This window comes from Notolabrus celidotus, chromosome 1 (assembly GCF_009762535.1).
Source record: "Notolabrus celidotus isolate fNotCel1 chromosome 1, fNotCel1.pri, whole genome shotgun sequence".
Classification (NCBI taxonomy): Eukaryota; Metazoa; Chordata; class Actinopteri; order Labriformes; family Labridae; genus Notolabrus; species Notolabrus celidotus.
In genome coordinates, this window is record NC_048272.1 from 38,737,355 (window position 1) to 38,758,713 (window position 21,359).

Below are 21,359 nucleotides of genomic sequence, written 5' to 3' on the forward strand. Positions count from 1 at the left end.
GATGATCATTATCTGGCTCAGTCAGGGATTTTATAATTAAAGGAAAAGTCCTTGACTGCAAGGTGAATTGTGTCTGTGAAAATGTGTTGTATCAAGAAGCCACAGCTCTCAGAATCCATAATGAAGGTGTGATCCTTGCGCTAGTGCCTTCATTGTTTTGGGGTGAATGCATTCGTGTTCAGAATTTCACACAGTCTGAAGTTGCAGCACCTGCTGTCATCTCAGCTCTTTTGATTCTGGAAGAAAGCATGCATTAATGCATTCGACATGGTACTTTGTAGAAGAGGCTGTACTCTGCTGAGACCCTATTTGACACATGTTTTGCTTTCTTCTTGTCTTCTTTTTTAGGCTGGTGTTACTTTGCATAAGCATCAGAGGCAGGCACTGAGTCGGAGGTAAGGAACGCAAGATAGGAGTCTTCCGAGACAGCAGGGGGCAGCAGCAGGCATGCAGGACTCCGCCTCTGACAGCAAGATGGCCAGACAGGTAAACGAGCCCCTACTGCTCAGCCACTAGCCACTAGCCGTAGCTGAAGCTCAGGTTGATGACGACTCGTATTGTAAGAAAGCACAGATGACAGATGATGACTCGTAGTGTTGCGTGGTTTGGAAGTATTTTGACTAAGAAAATGAAGATTAAGTTGCTCTGATTAATTGAATCAGAGCATTTTGTAACCAGCAGAGGCATGGACACGTTACCCTTCAGGGAGAACCGAAGGATGGTGCTGCTAGCTCTGCTAATGTTAGACACACTCAGCAAACATTGTTTACCCTTAGACTCTGTGATCCTGTGTTGAATTTGCAGCATTTAGCAGGTTACAGTGGCAAGGACAAACTTCCTTTAACAGGCAGAAACCTCCAGCAGGACCAGAATCTGGAAATGTTAAAGGTGACATATCATGCAAAATGGACTTTTTAATGGTTCTCTACCTGAAATATGTTTCCCTGGCATGTCTACAAACCCCCCGAGAATGAAAAAAATCCATTCTGCCCCTGTTTTGATTTCTCCACCTTTCTGTAAATGTGTGTGAAACGAGCCGTTTCAGACTTCCGTGTTTTTGTTACGTCACAACAATATCCGGTCTGTCACGGAGTCAGAGCTCAGAGCTTGTTCAGCCCATAGACTGTATAAAATAATACTGAATCCCCCCTCCGTTTTTCATTACCTGCATAAATGTGTGCTAACAAGGAGCTTAGGAGGGAGGCATGCTAGTTGTAGGCTGTCTTAATAAACACAAAGGTCGGTTTTACTCCCCACGTCTGCAGATTTGAAGATCTAGTGGATGATTTTTATTTATTATGGATAAGTGCTAGCGCTAGTTAGCATAGCTACATAGCTACATGTCGTAGCTGTGTACCAAGACACACTTCGACATACTGACAAATAAAACTACAAGAAACACAGAATCTGTGACCAATCCTTCAGAAAAGGTCCTGCTGCCTTTCTGGCAGAGGTCGGTTTTACATCCCATGTCTGCAGATTTGAAGATCTAGTGGATGATTTTTATTTGTCATGGATAAGTGCTAGCGCTAATTAGCATAGCCACATAGCTACATGTTCGTAGCTGTAGCTGTAGCTGTGTACCAAGACACACGTCGACATACTGACAAATAAAACAACAAGAAACACTAAATCTGTGACCAATCCTTCAGAAAGGTCCTGCTGCCTTTCTGGTAGAGATCGGTTTTACTCCCCACGTCTGCAGATTTGAAGATCTAGTGGATGATTTTTACTCATCATGGATAAGTGCTAGCGCTAGTTAGCATAGCCACATAGCTACATGTTCGTAGCTGTGTACCAAGACACACGTCGACATACTGATAAATAAAACAACAAGAAACACTAAATCTGTGACCAATCCTTCAGAAAGGTCCTGCTACAGGCGCCTCTCCGTCAGGATCAGATTCTGGATCAGATTCAGAGGGTTGAAGTAACGTGATCTCTGAGCAGCCGTGTATATTCAGCCAACATGTAAACATTAGATCAACGTGCTGGAGAGCCGAGGCACATCCACTTCCTGAGGGGGCGTGGTCAGAGAGAAAACAAAGTGTTCTGAGGAGGACTGAAGAAGAGGACTTTTCAGGCATGCCAAAATCAGATTTCAAAGTGTTTTTTTGAGCACAAACTTTAAAGACATGTTTTGGGGACCTCTTAGACCAATATATATTGATGAAAAAAGCGTGATATGTCACCTTTAACGTAACGTAGCAATTATTTCAGAGAGATTAAACTCAAAATAAACCAGATGTACAACATTGGACAAAGTAATGAATCAAGTTTCAGGTCACCTTGTAGATGATGTTTCAGAGAACACTTTTTAATGACTGTCAAAGTGCGAACATATTTGTCATTTATTTCAGTTAGCTAGAAGCAATCATAACATGGGGCATTTGAACTATTTATCTCATTTGATGTACTGAATACATGTTTTTTATCTATACTTGAAATGAACTGCCTAATATACAAAAAGACTGTAAGGCCACAATGCTAACTCTGATGCTTTCCCTCAGGCCATTACATTCAAAGAAGCTAATTTTAAATAGCTGGACTGATATTGATACATGTTTAAAATATTCCCTCAGTGAATTTCATTATAATGGACAAACTCTTACTGGTGTTTGGTGACTGTCTTTTCTGTATTTATGTGTTCAGGAACAGAACTCCAAGCACCTCGATGAACACAGAGACACGGATGACATGTCTGAGAGGACATCCCCAAACAAAAACCTCAAGTCTCCCCAGCGAGGCTCCAAACGACTTAAAACCGCCTCCTTCAAGGTGACCCTGCTGGACTCCTCTGACTTTGAAGGGGAAATTGAGGTATGCACAATGAAAAGAGCTTCACTGTAACGTGTTTTCTAGGATCGGCCTCTGCATGCTCCGAACAAACCACTGGAAAAGCGATGTTTTCTTCCGGCTTTGTTGTCGGTCTTTTCTTGCGGGCAGTTGTGTGTGTTGTACAGTGCTGAGCAGATATTGGAGGCACAAGAAATAAACAGGCAAAGAGAATAAAAGAGGGGGTGCCATGCTGAGAGCTCACCAGGGGGGCGAAGCCAAAGCTAGTTACACAGTTCTGTACTACACACAATGGCTGAAAAAAGCGCAATATGAAAGTCTTCATTCCCCCAAGATATCTGTTGTCATTACTCCAGCAGTGTGAAAAAAAGGACCATTCCCCCTTGGTGGTAAAAGAGACTGCAGGCATGCATAAGAGAGGACTGAATAGATAGTTGCAAGTCCCTTTCCTTTCACAGAAAGAAAGTGTAGGCATGCATCAGAGAGGACAGAAGAGAGGGATGAGTGTCCCCTGCCTCAGTAAAATGCACTGGAAGGAACTGGATATTTTGAAGCTTTCATGATTAGCAGCAGCAGCAGAGAACTCTTGGGAAGAAGGTCTATGGAACGTTCACTTGCTCTTTGCAAATTCAGTCAAAAATTTTTTGTGTGAAGTCTTTTCTGTGAGCCTCGTAATTAAAAGTGTTAGTTAACCTACTTACGATAACAAGCTACACTCTGAACACTTTCAGATCATTGTGAGCGCACCAATCAACTATTTAAAGAAGCATCACAACACATAAAACTAATCTTGCTCTGAAATACTTGTTCCAGGATTGTTGTGGAATCATTTATATCCAACTAGCGTGGAACTCGGAGAGCACTGGCCTCTACAAAGGCCAAACATCAGTCCTCTATCATATGCAAATCTGTGAGCACATCCACCATGAACATAGCTTTAAAACTTTCACAGCTCTACTTGATCAAACATTTATTTTCCTCGTGAGTTTCATGAACTATTTTTTATGGTGGAATTCAGCCCTGATCTAAAATACATGGGTTCTTGCATGGCCCAGGCTGAAGTCTCCATCTGACTTTAATAAAATTTGGGTCAGTGGTTTCTGCAACTGTTCTGATCTTCAGCCGAATTGGACCAGATCTGTGTCCGGTCCGTCTCTGATCTGTCACGGCAACGGATCTGATCGGTTTCTATTCTAGTCAGTGTGTTAACTTCCACTGGATCCACTCTGTTGCGTTCCGGCTGCTTCTCTGATCCGGCAGGTCGGAGCCCTACAGATCAGATACACAAGACTTCTATTTTTGCCTGATGCTGGAGCACGACGCATCAATCTCAACGGAGCAGATGGAGCGGGACAGGAAGTCCAAAACAAAATGAAAACATCCGGTTAATTTTCAGAATAAAACACTCTGTGTTATCACCAGATCGTATTTCACTTAACCACAACAACAAACCGTCATGATGAGTGGAGCCAGGCCTGGAGTCAACAGGTCAGAGGTTTTCAGAGGACCAGAAAGACAACATGGATGAGGAAAGGAGGAGGAGAATCCTTGATTCAGTGATTGCCATGGGAAAACCTCGGTCACATGACTCCAGCTGTACGGAGGTCCAGTATGGAGCTGGACTGCAGCCGATCAGAGATGGACCGGACATGGGTCTGGTGGAAGTCCCCGGTTTCAGACAAAACACACAACATAACTTGAATTTTATGACAAAGCAAGAGACCTTCACTGATGATAGCTTTTATATTTATATCAGTGCCACGTGTAAACGGAAACATCATCACCCTCACCAACCCATTCAAGTTGAATGTATCCTGCTGTGTTCTCACGGTAGCTCACTGTGACGTCTTGTGGAAATGTTTGGGGGCTGGCAGGGAGAACTCAGAGTAAAGTCAGGGTGAACATTTCGGCTGTTTGTGTTCACACATGCTGCCCATCCTGTTTCCAGAAGCTTTGAGCATGTGTGGATACAGCTCTGGAGTTAAATGAGGCTTCTGAGCGGGTCAGTTGGTGGCAGGTGGCCTGTGTCATTGCTCAGCACTCTGCCTCTTTGTTCAGAAAGACATCTGTTTGAAGCAGCATGGACCGGGTCAGGTTCACTGTTTGTCAGGGCTGGGCTAACACTTAAAAGTGACCAATACGAGGATCAGTCATACAACATCATAAAGCTTTATGGTTATCAATGCTTATGACAAGGTTTATAGAATCACATGTTGCTGTTGATGTGAACGGTGCCCTCAGGTTTCAGGCTAAACACAACTTGTTTAAATGAACATGAAGACTTCCTGTTCCTGAAGTCTTCTTGTTTCTGTTAAACTTAAAGCAGTCATAACACGACTTCTCAATATACAAAGCTGCTGTTACAGATTTAACAACTGAGATGTTAGCTGATAAACCTTTGTGTATGGGGCACCGTTTGTGAAGCTGTGCACACTGAAAATAACAGCTACAATTCTCCACGTTCAGCTCCAAAATGTCATAAAAATGCAGTGACTTTTTAAAAGTCACCTTTTTAAGACATTTGGAGGAATATTTGGGATCTTCTTCACATTTAATTTTGTTGTGAAAAATATATTAAAGGCCCTGTGAGGAGTTTTGAACTGGCTGAGAAACAAACTGAAAATGATACTGATGCCTCTTTATGACCTTCAATAGCAAACAAGACCATCAGCAGCAACACTGGCACCGCCCTGAGGGGGTAGGTGCCAGACCAGATGATGGACATCTCCCTTCAGAAACAGCCTTTAGTTGACTGTTTTCATGGAAAATAATCACACTGCCTGATAAAGTTGACTGCTAAAAGACCACAGGATGAGGTTTTTGTTGAAAACACTACTTTTGTATGTATAGGACAAGAGATAAGAGGTATCACTTTGTCCACAAGGAGGCGCCAGAATCGATACAAAACAAAAGTTCCTCACAGCAGCTTTAAGTAAAAAGAAAGAGAAGAAAGTTAAAATCACTGTTAAATCAAATGCTAAATAAAAATGTAAATGTTAAATGTTTAATCTAAATAAAAAAAAAAACGTTAAATATAAATGTTATATATAAATCTAAGTGTTAAATATAAATATAAATGTAAAATATAATTGTTAAATATAAATGTAAAATATAAATGTTAAATCTAAATGCTATATATACATCTGTGTTAAATGTTAAATATAAATGTAAAATATAAATGTTAAATGTTAAATCTAAATGTTGATGTTAAATCTAAATGTTAAAGATAAATGTTAAATATAAAATATAAATGTTAAAAGTAAAGTATAAATGTTAAATCTAAATGTTGAATCTAAATGTAAAATCTAAATGTTATATTTAAATCTGAGGTTTTAAATATATATGTAAAATCTTAAAAGTTAAATTATAATATAAATGTAAAATATAAATGTTAAATGTTAAATATAAATGGTATATATAAATCTAAGTGTAAAATGTTAAATCTAAATGTAATATATAAATGTTAAATCTAAATGTTAAATCTAAATGTTGAATATAAATGTTGAATATAAATGTTATATTTAAATCTAAGTGTTAAATATAAATGTAAAATCTAAATGTTACATCTAAATGTTGAATATTAAATATAAATGTTAAATGTTAAATATAAATGTTATATATAAATCTAAGTGTAAACTGTTGAGTATAAATGTTAGATATAAATGTTAAATATAAATGTTATATTTAAATCTAAGTGTTAAATATAAATATAAATGTAAAATATAATTGTTAAATCTAAATGTAAAATCTAAATGTTAAATCTAAATGCTATATATACATCTGTGTTAAATGTTAAATATAAATGTAAAATATGAATGTTAAATGTTAAATCTAAATGTTGATGTTAAATCTAAATGTTGATGTTAAATCTAAATGTTAAACCTTAAATCTGAATTTTGATTGTTAAATCTAAATGTTAAATGTTGCTCTGCGATCCTAAATATTTAGCTTATATGCAAATTCACACTACCGCCTAGCAGAAATACAAAAATAAAAGCTTCATAAAGCGATACAGACTTAGCAATAGCAAGCAAAACTGCCTATCTAGCATTTTTACGGCGGGCAGTCCGGCTATAACCTGTAGGAGTCAGTTTCGACTATGGCTGATATATCTGTATCGCTTCATGAAGCTTTTATTTTGGTCTGTCCGTGGAAAAGAAACAGAAAGTTGTGCCCAAATTTCAGCTTTAAAAATTTTGTTTTAAAAACTTGAGCGAAAATATTATAAAGAGCCACTGAATCTGTCTGCTCAGTAATCTCCCACTTTTAATTTAGGTCAGTATTTTATATTTATTTGGAGATTTTTCCTGAATTAACATCTGCTTACATGACTTGGAGGTAGACTGCTGAACATTGCACTGAAGGATGAATTCTTACTTAAGCTGGTACGATCGTATTACCGTGTGAAACAAATTATGGCTTTATTTCACTAATACAATTAAATATGTTTAATGAATTGCCTTTGATTTTTACACAGGTCCTGCCAGCTTGAACAAGCAGGATGCCTCTGCTTTGGAACTGGCCTGCTAACTGCTTGTTAGAAAATCTATAGTTATTACATGGTTGCAAGCCAGGCGCAGCCAAGGAGAAAATAGAGAAGAAGCAATGTTATTATGAGCCAGCCCCGAGGATACTTTCGCACAAGTGCATGAAACTTTGTGTCTGTGTGTGTCTGTGTGTGTCTGTGTGTGTGTGTGTGTGTGTGTGTGTGTGTGTGTGCGTGTGTGAGACAGAGAGAGAGAGAGAGAGAGAGAGAGAGAGAGGGAGTGGTGTTGTCGTATTAAAGGGAGGAAGCTTCTTTTATGTATGAGAGTGTGTGAGGTAAGAGTATCAGGAATGCTACGCTTGCGCTAACCCCCCTCTCTCTCTCTCTCTGCTGAAAACATTCAGGAACACCTCTGGGCTTTTCCATGCCACAACAATAGTTAGCATAATGTTTATGAAAGCTCTTGTGTCTGAAGTGCTCTTCTGAAATATTTGCCTGCCCTTGCAGCACTGCCAATCATGACCAGAGAAAGATCTACAAAGCAGCGTCTTGTCAGCCCATGTTTTATTAAACTTTGGGTTTTGTGGGAGCCTCAGACCTCCAGGTCAGAGACAGGTTTGTCTCACTTCCTGTCTTTAATTGTTGGGGCGGAGCATCATGAATTTCACATCAGATGCTCACTCTTGCTTCCAGGAGTTGGTATTAACACTGTTTTGAGAAGACAGACCACACTTTCAGTAAGCATCTGAAGGTAAACTACACTGAACAAAAATATAAACGCAACCCTATTGTTTTTGCTCCCATTTTTCATGAGCTGAACTCAAAGATGTAAGACTTTTTCTACGTACACTAAAGGTCTATTCCTCTCAAATGTTGTTCACTTATGTGTCTCTAAATCTGTGTTAGTGAGCACTTCTCCTTTGATAATCCATCCACCTCACAGGTATGGCATATCAAGATGCTGATTAGACAGCATGAGTATTGCACAGGTGTGCCTTAGGCTGGCCACAATAAAAGGACACTCTAAAATGTGAAGCTTTACTGTTTTGGGGGGTTCGTGGGGGTCAGAAAACCAGTCAGTATCTGGTGTGACTACCATTTGCCTCATGCAGTGCAACACATCTCCTTCACATAGAGTTGATCAGGTTGTTGATTGTGGTCTGTGGAGTGTTGGTCCACTCCTCTTCAATGTGCCAAGTTGCTGGATATCTGCAGGAACTGGAACATGCTGTCGTATACGTCGATCCAGAACATCCCAAACATGCTCAATGGGTGACATGTCCAGTGAGTATGCTGGTGATGCAAGAACTAGGATGTTTTCAGATTCCTGTGTACAGATCCTTCAACATGGGGCCGTCATTATCCTGCTGCAACATGAGGTGATGGTCATGGAAGAATTGCACAACAATGGGCCTCAGGATCTCATCACGGTATCTCTGTGCATTCAAAATGACACCAATAAATGCGCCTGTGTTTGTTGTGCATAACATATGCCTGCCCATACCATAACCCCACCGCCACCATGGGCCACTCCATTCACAACGCTGACATCAGCAAACCGCTCACCCACAGGACGCCATACACGCTGTCTGCCATCTGCCCCGTACAGTGAAAACCAGGATTCATCCGTGTTGGGAACACCTCTCTAATGTGCCAGACACAATCGAATGTGAGCATTTGCCCACTCAAGTCAGTTATGATGACGAACTGCAGTCAGGTGGAGACCATGATGAGGACAAAGAGCATGCAGATGAGCTTCCCTGAGGCGGTTTCTGACAGTTTGAGCAGAAATTCTTTGGTTATCAAACCGATTGTTGCAGCAGCTGTCTGGGTGGCTGGTCTCAGATGATCTTGGAGGTGAAGATGCTGGATGTTGAGGTCCTGGGCTGTTGTGGTTACACGTGGTCTGCGGCTGTGAGGCCGGTTGGATGTACTGCCAAATTCTCTGAAAGGCCTTTGGAGACGGCTTATGGTGGAGAAATGAACATTCAATTCACAAGCAACAGCTCTGGTGAACATTCCTGCAGTCAGCATGCCGATTGCACGTTCCCTCAAAACTTGCGACATCTGTGGCATTGTGCTGTGTGATAAAACTGCACATTTTAGAGTGTCCTTTTATTGTGGCCAGCCTAATCATGCTGTCTAATCAGCATCTTGATATGCCACACCTGTGAGGTGGATGGATTATCTGGGCAAAGGAGAAGTGCTCACTAACACAGATTTAGAGACACATTAGTGAACAACATTTGAGAGAAATAGACCTTTAGTACACGTAGAAAAAGTCTTTGATCTTTGAGTTCAGCTCATGAATAACAAAAGTGTTGTGTTTATATTTTTGTTCAGTGTAAGTCTTTATTGGATGTATGGCACTCTGTCACACCGCTCGACTTTGAAAGATCAAGCCTGGCCATGCAGCTTTGCAGAGCAGTATCATAATCCAATACAGAACGTTGCCTTGATCATTCTAGTATTTGATTTTGAAGTCTTCACACACTGACTGTCCTCCTGCTGCTGAATTAACTACGTACTTGTTCTGGATGTTGACAGTGTAGCTGTTTTGGGACCTTCTGACTGATATGATGAGAGCTTATCCACCATCCTTTTAACCTCAACGAGGCAAAAGAGAAACACTTTTTCAAATCCTAGGCTTCATGTATTAAGAAAACAGACACAAAAAGAGATGAAACTGCATCTGTTTCCCTGGCAACTGCTCGTTCTATTTCCTTGTCACCTGGGTGACGGGGGAGGAGGCAGCTAGTGTGTAAGGGCATCATACAATTATGTGTGTGCTATTGTTAGATATATGCTCTTATGTCATATTTAACAGTAAACTGTGTTCCTGTTGATTGAGCATGTTGAATCAACACATGGACACTAGCATCCTTTAGCTTTAAAAATAGCTTGAGTGCAGTCAATGAATTCAGAAAGAAATCCAGTGGGCTTGTTGGCATTGATATCCTTTACAGAGAGATGATCCAGTTATTTTGATCCACTTTCTGTGTGAAGGAACTAGATGTTGTAAAAACAAGACAGTCCTCCTTTAACCATTTAACACTTGCAGGTTAATTTCCCCTGTGAGCAGTTTTCTGTTTAACAGCGGTTTTCCAGTTGCATATTGGCTTTTTATTTTATTTTTTTTAATTTTTTTAAATTTAATTTTATATTTATTTTTAATAAAAAAGTTAAGCATTTTTTTATAGAAAGAAAAATAAAATGAGAATATATATATATATATATATATATATATATATTCTCATTTTATTTTTCTTTCTATAAAAAAATGCTTAACTTTTTTAATTTAAATCTTTTATTATTATTTTTTCATTTTTTTGTATTTTATTTTATTGTAATTTTCATAATGTAAAGCGACTTTGAGTACCATGAAAAGCACAAATCAGTTCTATTATTATTATTATTATTATTATTATTATTATTATTATTATTATTATTATTATTATTATTATTATTATTAAATGATTGTACTGAATGTCATCGCAGTGCCCAAAAAGAGCAGCAGGAAGTTAACTTAAAAACCACTTTCAGCTGCTTTCCACAATCAGCCATCTAACTTTTGTAAACTCTAAACCCGTCAAGTATCAGTCAGCTACATCAGCATCCAGGGGTCTTTTAACCATCGCAGTCGGAGCCCAAGAACCAGAAGTCTTCTTTTTTCTTTTCCTCTTTCTGTAGAGAAAGTTTAAAACTGCTCTCAATGTGGCTAATCCTTGCAACACCCTTGCTGCCCACAATCTGTTGCTGTGGGCACCATGTTAACTAATGTCCAAAGTGTTTTCATTACATAGCTGACGATGTCGTAAAAAGTTTGAATCTGTATAGCCACCATTGAAATGTACGATTAAATCCATACCAGTCAGACAAAAATACAAGATCATTAATCTGAGAAATATTGGCACACTGCCTGCATAGTAAAGTCAGTTTGTTCAAAGTCTGTGTCTCATCATTTGAATCACAAGTCAGGCAAGGCTACATTTTGAAAGAAATATAGACTTAAAAAAGTACTTAAGAACTGCAGAGTGCTCCTGCAGCACAGATAGTTAAAGGTTTATTGTTCATCCGTGACACACACCTCCTGACTCTCTCCTGTGAATGTGAAATCATCAACTTGTCATTTGAATGTGAGATGAAATGTTCCTGAAAGGCTCACCTTGAACTCCATCAGCAGCAGATGGAATCTCTGCCTGTGATACAAATACCAGCCCTCCCTTCATTTCACGACTCATTTTCACTGTCAAGTGTTTGATGTACACTGACTGCAACATGACACCGAATAGCTGAGCTGTTTTATAGTGCCTAGAATCAGAGAGCAGGAAGGCAATTGTTACAAGTGCAGCCGTGTAATGGGCTCTGAAAATGTTGAGCCAAATGTTTCCCAGTACTGCTGAGCTATCACAGCAGTAACCACGTAAAGTCCAGACATTTTAAAGATCATCTTTCTCCACTTCTTCTCTGCATTGTTTCCTACCTTGTGACCAGCGCTGTGTCTCTTGTTTGTCCCCGCAGAAACACTCCAGAGGACAGACCCTGATGGACATGGTGTGTGAGCACCTCAACCTGCTGGAGAAGGATTACTATGGTCTGACCTTTGCCGACACAGACACCCAGAAGGTCAGTGAAGTGTTTGCCAGGATAAACTCCTGAGACTTACCCGTGCATAAACATGTTGCTCACGGAGCACTCTGTATTCCTCTCACTTGTTGGTCGGGTCTCTCTCAGGGGTGCACAATCCATCATCATTCAGAGATGGATGGAAGATGTCTGGGTCTGGGAAAAAAAGGCAATTGAAAACTTGAAAGATGAAAAACTGTCTAATCAACTGTTTGCAGGATGTGTATTTAGTGAGGCTCCTCAGTTTGTTCCAACACGTGAAAAGATAGTAAGAGAGGTTTGGTGGAAATAAGTAGGGATGTACGGATATATCACAAGACGGTGAAAAACCAGGGTGGATTAAAATTGATTCAACAAAAGTTGTATTGTGATATTATTTTTAAACAGTAGAAGGGGATATCTGCATTTCACTCCGCTGGTTCAACATCAGTAAGTCTCTTGCGCTAATCTCTCGTCACTCCCTGAGTTAAGCGTAACAGACATGACGGCAGCAGGTGAAGACCGAGCAGGTCAGGATGCACCTCTGTGTTTACAGTCTGAGGTACGGCAGCATTCTGGCTTTCCGTGATATTCCTGAAGAAAAACATGTCAATTCACAGCCAGGAGCATAAGCTGCACTTTAGTTTATTTAAAGAGATTTACCTTATAGTGTGTGGCGGTTTTATTTAAGTTACAACACACCTTAAAAATGAAAAAGGATTACTTTGTTTACAAAGAAATATAAGAGAATAAATGTAGATTGCAACTGTCAATATCTTAGAATTGAAATAAATAGTTATTTAAATTTTGAGTCCAATCCAGTTTTCTTAAATAACGTTAGAGAATCGTGAGTGAATCATATCGTGAACCAAAAAACAGGATTTAAATGGAATCGTAGGTTGAGTGTATCCTCACATCCCTACAAATAAGGCTTTGTTGCCTCTCTCTGCTACCAAACACAGTCATGTGAAAGTTTTAAAGGAGGCGACTTTTGATATGTTTACTGAGCAGTGGTCACTACTGCATGATGGGATGTTATAGGATAATTGCTAAAGAATCGTTTTGCTGCAGCACTTCAAAAGAGTCTTTTAAAAGCACAATTTCACTCTCTGTTAGAAGGAGATAGCTGCTCAAAGCCTCCTCACATCAGCTATTGTCAGAGACTGGCCTTTGATATATCTGGATGTTCATTACATTAAAATTAAACCTGTACTCACCTGAGGCTGTATTGGCTCAGGCAGTAGAGCGAGTCTTCCATTAAGCATTAGATGTGTGTAGATTAGGCTCTAATGAGCAGATATCTTGCATTGCAGCCTTTGTTATCAGAATGGTTAGTTATGGACATGCTGTGTCCATCACTTTGAGTGCTTTATGATGCTTTTACCTTTTATACTCATCTACATAAGTATTTGTTTATTTGGGCTGCATGTAGCATTCACATTGTATTGCTTTAAGAAGTGAAGACTGCAAACAAAGAACTGGCAGCAGCAATTAAATGGAGTTTGTTAAGAAACGACTCTTAATATCTAAGAAGCAGAAGTCCAGAAAATATGATGATTTTTTCACAAATCCTCCAGAGAATATCTGGTTATTAAGCTACTAAACACTCATTTCTGTGGCTGTAAAGTGTCTTTGTGCTGTTTGGTATTGGGCGAGCAGTGCACTGTGTGTTTACATGGTTTCTTTTATTTTTCAAGTTATAGTTTGGGGCCTTTACTCAGAGAGGAGACGAAAGTGGATAGAGCAGGAAACTGGGTGATAGAGTGGGGAATTACAGGCGGGTAAGGGGCCACAGGCTTGAATTGAACCGGGCCGCTTACCATATTGACATGCAACTTAACCATTAGGTTAAATACACACCCATGTATGTTCCTTTAATCATGTAGGCAGTGTGGTCTCTCTGATAGCCGGTCGCCTGCTTCCAGCCCTGCTAGGACCTCTGTTTACTTTTTGACAGCGATTCAGAGCGTGTTATGTTAATCTACAGCTGATACATGTTGCTGTTTATCATACAGACATGATTACATGAAGAATAGAGAGGAGGAGATGAAATACACGGCCGATGAACTGGGATCCCGGAAGTGCTGAAATTGTAGGGAAACACAATGCCGCCAAGCCGACCAATCAGGGGGCTTGCGGTGTGCGTCGATGCGACAAATAGTTACATTATTGAGGAGGTGCACGTCAGGCGCAGTAGGCCTCTGCGTAGGTACGGGAGCTACGCAGACCTCGGGTGGAGACTACACCATCAATTTGGCGCAGAAGTATAAATCAGACTTAAGTTGTATAAGTGAACCAAAACAATAGGCTGAATGACAAACATCTAAAGGGGTCTTTTTTTATCTGTTCCCAGTGGTTTAACGACTTTAATCTGAATTTGAAATTGATTGAATCATTTTTCAGATTATCTTTGTGATCTGAAGCAGGATGAAAGGAACTCAGTTTTTGTCTGTCCACTCCAACTTAAAGCTGGGGTTGGTATTCAGATTTAGATACACTTTTTGTTATACTGGTTAAAATGATCTTTATGTCCTGATGGTAATCAATACATGATGTGTTCCTAAAAAAGAATGGAAAAAAAGCTGCTATCTACAGCCGGAGTAAACCTGGGAAAACACCAACCAATCACCGTTTTTGGGTCCCAAAATTTTAAACCATTCAAATCCCGTCCTGCTGTTCTGCCCGCCTCCTGCACGTACATTTCCCCGGCGTGTACTCCGAGTCCCCGTCTCCTGTCTCTGCTTCCCCTGCCTCTACTGATTGCCCCTCTCACTCTACCATGGGCCTGTCCCCTCTGACCCGATGAGGTGCTTTGCTCAGGACTGTAGTCCAGATCAGAGTCTAAAAAGCTCTCACCACGGGGTCTCTGACAAGCAAAAGAATTAATGACATTTAGTAAGTCCTACAGAAAATGTATATGTATTGTAGCGTCTGTCCGGACGCTGTAGGGATGACGAGCCGATTCATGAACACGTTGATCTTTAATAACCGGTCACTGTCGGCCGTGATCATGCCAACCAACAAAACAACAATCAATGTTTGAATGGATGAAGAACTTCTCCTCTTGTCTCTCCTCTCTCCCGCTCACACACTCTACACCTCTCCTGATGCCTTCACTAACCGTCAACACTGCAGGAATTAAGAACATCTACACTGAACACGTTAAACAAACAGCAGAGCTGTTACAGTATTATATGTGTTATAACTTTTCTCCTGATATAGTGTCACCAGTACAACTGGATAATACTAGCATGTCAATTGTGAGTACTAACAGCAGCCATGTTTGTTTGTGTTTTTAACTTTAACTATGATAATGTTTTGGTGAGGACCGGTTTTGAATCAGTTCCGATCATATGGCCGTGAATCAGCTGCGCTCGTGTATGCGAAAGGGGGCGTCGTTTTGGAGGAGCTCTGAGGGGAGGGGTTAGACGGAGTCATGAGGAAATGCTACATTCAAATTCATGCTAATTTTCCGAGACTACCAACCCCAGCTTTAAGTGTACATCCAAAGCTTACAGCTGCAGCGTCTGAGACACCATGCTCACTAAGAGAATCATGATTAACAGAAAAAACAATATCTACTGAACTGGAGAGTCTTCCTGATTATGAGGAATAGGTGATCTGACTGTAATCCCATCACTGCCACCAAATGTAACACTCTGACCTAGAGTGAGGATAGTAGGTCGAAAGGCTGACTGAAAAAGCTGTGGTTATACTCAAAATGTAAAAAAGAAAGGTAGCAAGACAAGGTCCATTTAATGTAAAAAAAAAAGTGAAGTGTTTTTTTGCCCTTTGAAGACAGTCCAGGGACATGTGAGCCAATAAGGCAAAAATGCAGCAGAAAAATATTAACAAATCACTGGCCAGAACCACCATTACCTCTGCACAGCACCACAGCCCTTCTGACTGCTTAGGCAGTGTAGATCCCCTCCATTTAAAAGCTAAGCCCCTCCCACTGGAACCATAACGTCTTTAATTGGAATCAAAAGTAATCAATTCAACCACACAGGTTATTTTCCATATCAAAACCCATTACAGATTCTATTTACATTAATTTACCACACATTAAGTCATCAAAACATTAACCTAATTCCCGAGCTAGGAATTAACTTACAACCCCATTTAACACTCCCATCAGTTGGTATGGTGCATTAAGATGGACTGAGCATGCTCCCTACTTGTTACTCAGGCACTATAAAAGACAGCCTGAAACTATGCTCGGGTCCTTTGTCACTGCCCAGCACCAGGAAGCACTGTGGTAAGAGAAGAGAAACTTAAGTAGATACAAACAACTCATGACATACAATCATTAAGTAATAAAGACTTTACTCAAAACCATAACAATGTGTGTATATGAAACTTTATGGGAAAATAGCACAGGAAACTTACTAAGATGTTAAATGTAGTTCAGTGTGCACCCAACAAACTATCAGTAGCATGCTACCTGGCTAACATGTGGCATGGGGAATGAGTGATGGTGTGGTGTGTTACCAGTGGCAGGGGAAACTGCCACACATTATAATGACTCAATAACAGTCTCAGAAATAGAAGATTTTTGGCTTTTACAGACAATTTTCCAGCTAGCCATTTTCAGAGCAGTAGAAAGTAAATGTTCCTCTAATATGAATGTTAACATTCATCAAATATGAATATGTTGGAATAACCTCAGTCTTGTAAAACGTTGGTGTGGTAGAGATGACTGCAAACAGACAGGAGCCTGTATGTGCAGTATTTTTGTTGTCACCAATCCAGGTTAGTACCCACAGTACAGACACAAAATAGAGTACTTGAAAACAGGGTTTTAATGAGGACTTGCAGATAGAGTACAGGTTTTCAAGGTTGTGTTATGGGTGGTGAGTGGCTGGCTGTGGTTCTGGAGCTGGGCACTTGGTTGTAGAAAAGTTGCTTGGAGATCTGGTCACAGGGTGAGACAAAGTTAGTTTTCTTTCAAGGGAAAAAAGGAGTGAAAACAATTACATTCAAGAGGGCCTGAGCTGAGTACCACACTTGGTAAACGGGCAATCTGGTGATGAGTGGAGGACTGAGTCGGGCTTAAGTACTGCAGACAGAGTGGATGGCTTGATTGTAGATTAGCAGCAGGTGAGCTGACTTGATTGCAGCAAGGTGAGTTGAGTCCACCCCCATCTTTAGGTGAGCAGGAACACAAGACAAAACACACAAGGAAAGGAAAACAGAGGAAGAAAAGGGAGGGAAGGAGACTAGGGACCTCACAATTTTTAGTGCTGCGTACGTTTCAAAAGAGTCTGAATACCTGAAGTAGCAGCATATCCTTCACACATGTTTCAGATTGTTTTGTCCTAATTTGGGATCACTAAATGTAAAGTTTTTATGCTCAGCTTCATTGCTGCTTATGTATGCATATTTACATAGTGTCTATAAGGTGCCCTCTCCCTGAGGTATAACACAGGAGTCAAACTCACTATTCATAATTAAAGTGGAGCATGCGATAAGTAGATTGCTGTGGGACCGCTGAGAGCTTAAACATAAATACTTCTGACTCTGATGAGAAGTGTGGCGTCACTTATCGTTCATGTGAAAGTATATTGATTGGTTCGTCTTTTTAAGCCTTAGAAACAACAAGTCTGAAGAAAAGACGAGAAGGGACTCTTAAATTAATTTTTTCTTATTTCTTTTTTCTTTTCTGTTACTGCTCAAAGCAATAGAAGAAAATAAGGAGATCTTTGAAGGATAAGTGAAACGTGCTCTGACAGCCAAGCTTTTCCTTCCCCACCTGTGTGTGGAGATGAATTATGTTTGATCTTAAATTGGATGCACATACCATGCAATTGACAATTTGCATAGGGAATCAACCCAATTAACCCCTATGAATTCCATGAAAACACCAACCCTGTACGATCTGTCTGTATATTAACGGTGAGCTCCTACACTGAGCACCTGTAGTCAGTTTCTGGTGATACCGCCTCCTGCTAGATTTGAAACTGTGGCAGATCTGCACCACTGCAAAGTGCTCTGCTCATGGTGGATTAAGATGAGATCAGACTGAGTCCTGTCTGTAAGATGGGACTGGATCTTATCCTGCCTTGATGTTGGGTCTTTGTTAATAATAGAACATAGAGTACGGTCTAGACCTGCTCTGTTTGAAACATAGACTGTATAAATAATGGAAGTAGTATCCGTGACGTCACACATCTGTTCCTTTTTTTTTTAAGTTATATTTTTGGGCTTTTTCACCTTTATTGACAGGACAGCTAAGAGAGACAAGAAATGTGGGGAGTAGAGAGAGGGGGAAGACATGCAGTGAATGGTTGACCGTCCGGGAGTCGAACCGGCGACCTCTGCGACAAGCACTATAGCGTTTATATGTGGGGCGCTTACACAGCTAGGCCACCCATCCATTTTTGAAGCGCTGTTTAGAGGCCATTCGTCGGTGGCAGCCATATTGGAAATGTTGAACTGCTGTCGAGCTAGTGTGATGTAGAGGCGGGCTTTGAGCCTCCTGGCCAACAGCTACATTGTTCCCGCTTGTCAATCAATTCAGCTGGCCCTCGCATAATGGAAAACTCATAATCTAAATATCTCTGAAATTGCTGCGTTATGAAAAAATTCACCCCCCGTACAGTGTGTGCTGATCAACAAATGAGCTCTCCAGACTACCCTCACCTTTTGAACCAGGCTGTAAACGTGTTTATTTCTGTTGTAAAGATTGTCTTTTTTGAATTGGTGTGTTTGTGGTTTCCAGTCCTTCTGGAGCCAGCCTCAAGCAGATCCTCAATGAACTGCAGTTTTTAACACTTACGTATTGGCTTCAATTCTCGCAGCCAGAGGTTGCCGCTTGGTTTGGAAAGAGTCTTCAGATAACATTTGTTTGGATTTGGTGCTTTATAAATAAAGATTGATTGATTGATTGTAACGTATTCATTAAGAAGTAGAAGATAACCCTGTTCTGTTGATTTAAAGGGTTTATGCAGACTTAAACTTAGAACATAAGCCACTCCTCTTTCAAAAACATACCCAAAAAGTAGTTGTGCAACAATAAGAGTCTTGTGCCCCACCTAACCGTCCTCACACAGCTGAGCTGAATCCACTGAATGGGATTGTTTTTGACAGAAGAAAGTCGATTGATTTGGAGATGTTTTCTCTCTAAGCGCAGTTCATCGTAATAACACAAGGTATAACAGTCATGATAGAATTTGTCTTCTTAAATTTAATTGCTTTTTCATCATCTTGATTTATACTTCATGGCACACAAGTATAGTTGGCTTTAGTGTGTATTGACTTACATGATTTATTTAATACTTATGGAGAAGAGAGCAGGGTAGACCATAGACTTTGTTAGATTATTTTTATGGATCCAACATAAATCCACCACAAGCTGAACATTTAAGTTACAGTGGAAAGGAAAAAACATCCTTGAACAGGCACAAACCTCGAGCAAAACCAGACTCATGTTGAGCTGCCAATCGGCTGCACCAACTGGGCTTTGAAAGTGGGATAGAGGGAGGTGAAGAAAGAGGGGGATTGAGAGAGACAAAAAGATATATGATAGTGACAACAATACGAGCAACAACAGCTTATACGGACCGAGTAGAAGAAGGTGTACTATCTGCAGGAACAGCAATAGGTGCATTTCAACTTAGAATTCCGGGGTCTTTTAGCCCCCAAGAACTACTTTACCCAGAACTAAAAGGTTCCTGTGCCCCCATTGTTGACTGCGTTTCAACCGCGGGCTGAAGTCCTGGTAAATTTTGCAAATCAGGCCAGTGACGTATGGAGAAAAAAAAAAGTAAATGCACTACACCACCAGACCAGTAGAGGGCAGTAAAACAAAGACGAATGCCATTCATCACAGATGACACCATAGAAGCAGACAGACAGGTATCATTATGAGCAACACAACAATTAGCCTGTTAGCATGAAGAGACTCAGCTGGCGCTGTTTTAGATGGTGCTATATTTCATCACAGATGGATTCACTGAATCAACACGTGAGAGGAGATAAGCACGAGGAGCAAAGACGTTTCAACACGGCTTTAAAATCCTTTTGAACTCAAAAAGCCGTGGCAGAGATCGACCGGTGTTCTGGTTTAAACAGCGACCCTGTTAACTGGAGACTTTCAGCCGGATGCATCCCTCATAAACGTCTTTAGACGAGCATAAAATATCTGATGAGGATATTTTGAAATCTTAATAAAAAATTTACTAGTTTGCATTCCCAGGAACTCCCTCTGTGTTTCAACAGCTGTGTAAACTCCACAAACACTGACACGTTCAGCTGAAGGTCTCCAGTTTACAGGGTCACTTTTAAAACCCTAACACCGGGAGAGACACATTCACGATTGGCTGAGAGAAGACTACTGTTACAAGCTGCTAAATCAAGAGAATCACAGCTTCTTCTTTTGAAAAGTACACACACAAACAAAAAAGATAGATGTGTGATGTTATTGTGGATGGTGGGTGGAATAAACACACTGCGGCTAAACTACCAATCAGACACGTTCAGCATTGCAGGCCCTGCCCCCCAAAGTCCCGGGACCTTTGAAAAGTACTACCCCCCCCTAGCAGGGGCTTTTTAGGGTGGAGATTATCTACCCCTGAACTAAATTGAGACCCTGGGTCCACTGGTCGAAACGCACGTAGTTCAGGGGTAAAGTTCTTGTTATTTCCAGGGTAAATTTCCTGTGGTCAAAAAACGCCTAAAGCAATGATATTAGAGGAGGGATAAAGTTCAGTAAGCAAGAATTGAGAAATGTCAAAATACACATAATATTTGATAACAGTTAAATAAGAGTGAACTCCTTCCTCCTGAACACTTCTGTTATCAGAGAATGGCATGTACTGATTCTTAAGCCCTCTTGATCTTTGTAGTCTGATTATTTTGGCCCCAGATAAATGTGAACAAATTAAACTCAGAAATCAATTTGACATTTCCAGTGTAGGTGCCAGCTCTATGTCTTCTGTTATTGTCGGGGACTCACAAAGATGCACACACCACAATTATCTCAATCTAATCAAGTAATTGTCACCAAAGTGAAGGGCTCCCCTTGTACACTCTCACCGTCAGATGTGTGTATTTGATTGATATGAGCCTCTCTTATGGCGTATTTATGATTGCTCTACATGCCACAGAGGAACCTCCTGCCTGATAAAGATAGGGGAAAATGAAAAGCCTCACTAGCGTCAACATCAGGAGCGTATCCTCTGTCCTGGTTATAGCTTGTGAGAGGTTTGTCAGCTCACATGTTGTGATTTGATGCGTGTCCAACAAATGAAGCTTTGGTGTCTGTGTGATGTTGGCCCACACGTCAGGTGAACAGAGGTGTTGGGACGTGAACGGGTATGAAGTTAAAATCTTTCCCCCTCCCTGAGTGGGTGTGGGTGATATTGATCGTAGATATGGATACGTCTGTGTGACACGCTCATCAAAGACAGGCTTATCAGAGCACAGCTTGAGCGTACTGTCTGGGGGTCATCACTGATTGGTTGACCAAACA

The 21,359-nt window shown here is 40.5% G+C and overlaps 1 protein-coding gene across 1 annotated transcript in view; it reads left to right on the forward strand.

Moving 5' to 3' along the window:
- Positions 1–363: 363 nt before the first annotated feature.
- LOC117813791 (band 4.1-like protein 1) overlaps positions 364–21,359 on the forward strand; it is a 64,285-nt gene continuing 43,289 nt past the window's right edge. The window contains exons 1-3 of the mRNA XM_034684827.1: positions 364–486; positions 2,653–2,820; positions 11,804–11,908. Of these exons, the coding sequence (XP_034540718.1) occupies positions 448–486; positions 2,653–2,820; positions 11,804–11,908 (312 nt within the window). The 5' untranslated portion in view covers positions 364–447. The remainder of the gene's footprint in view (positions 487–2,652; positions 2,821–11,803; positions 11,909–21,359) is intronic.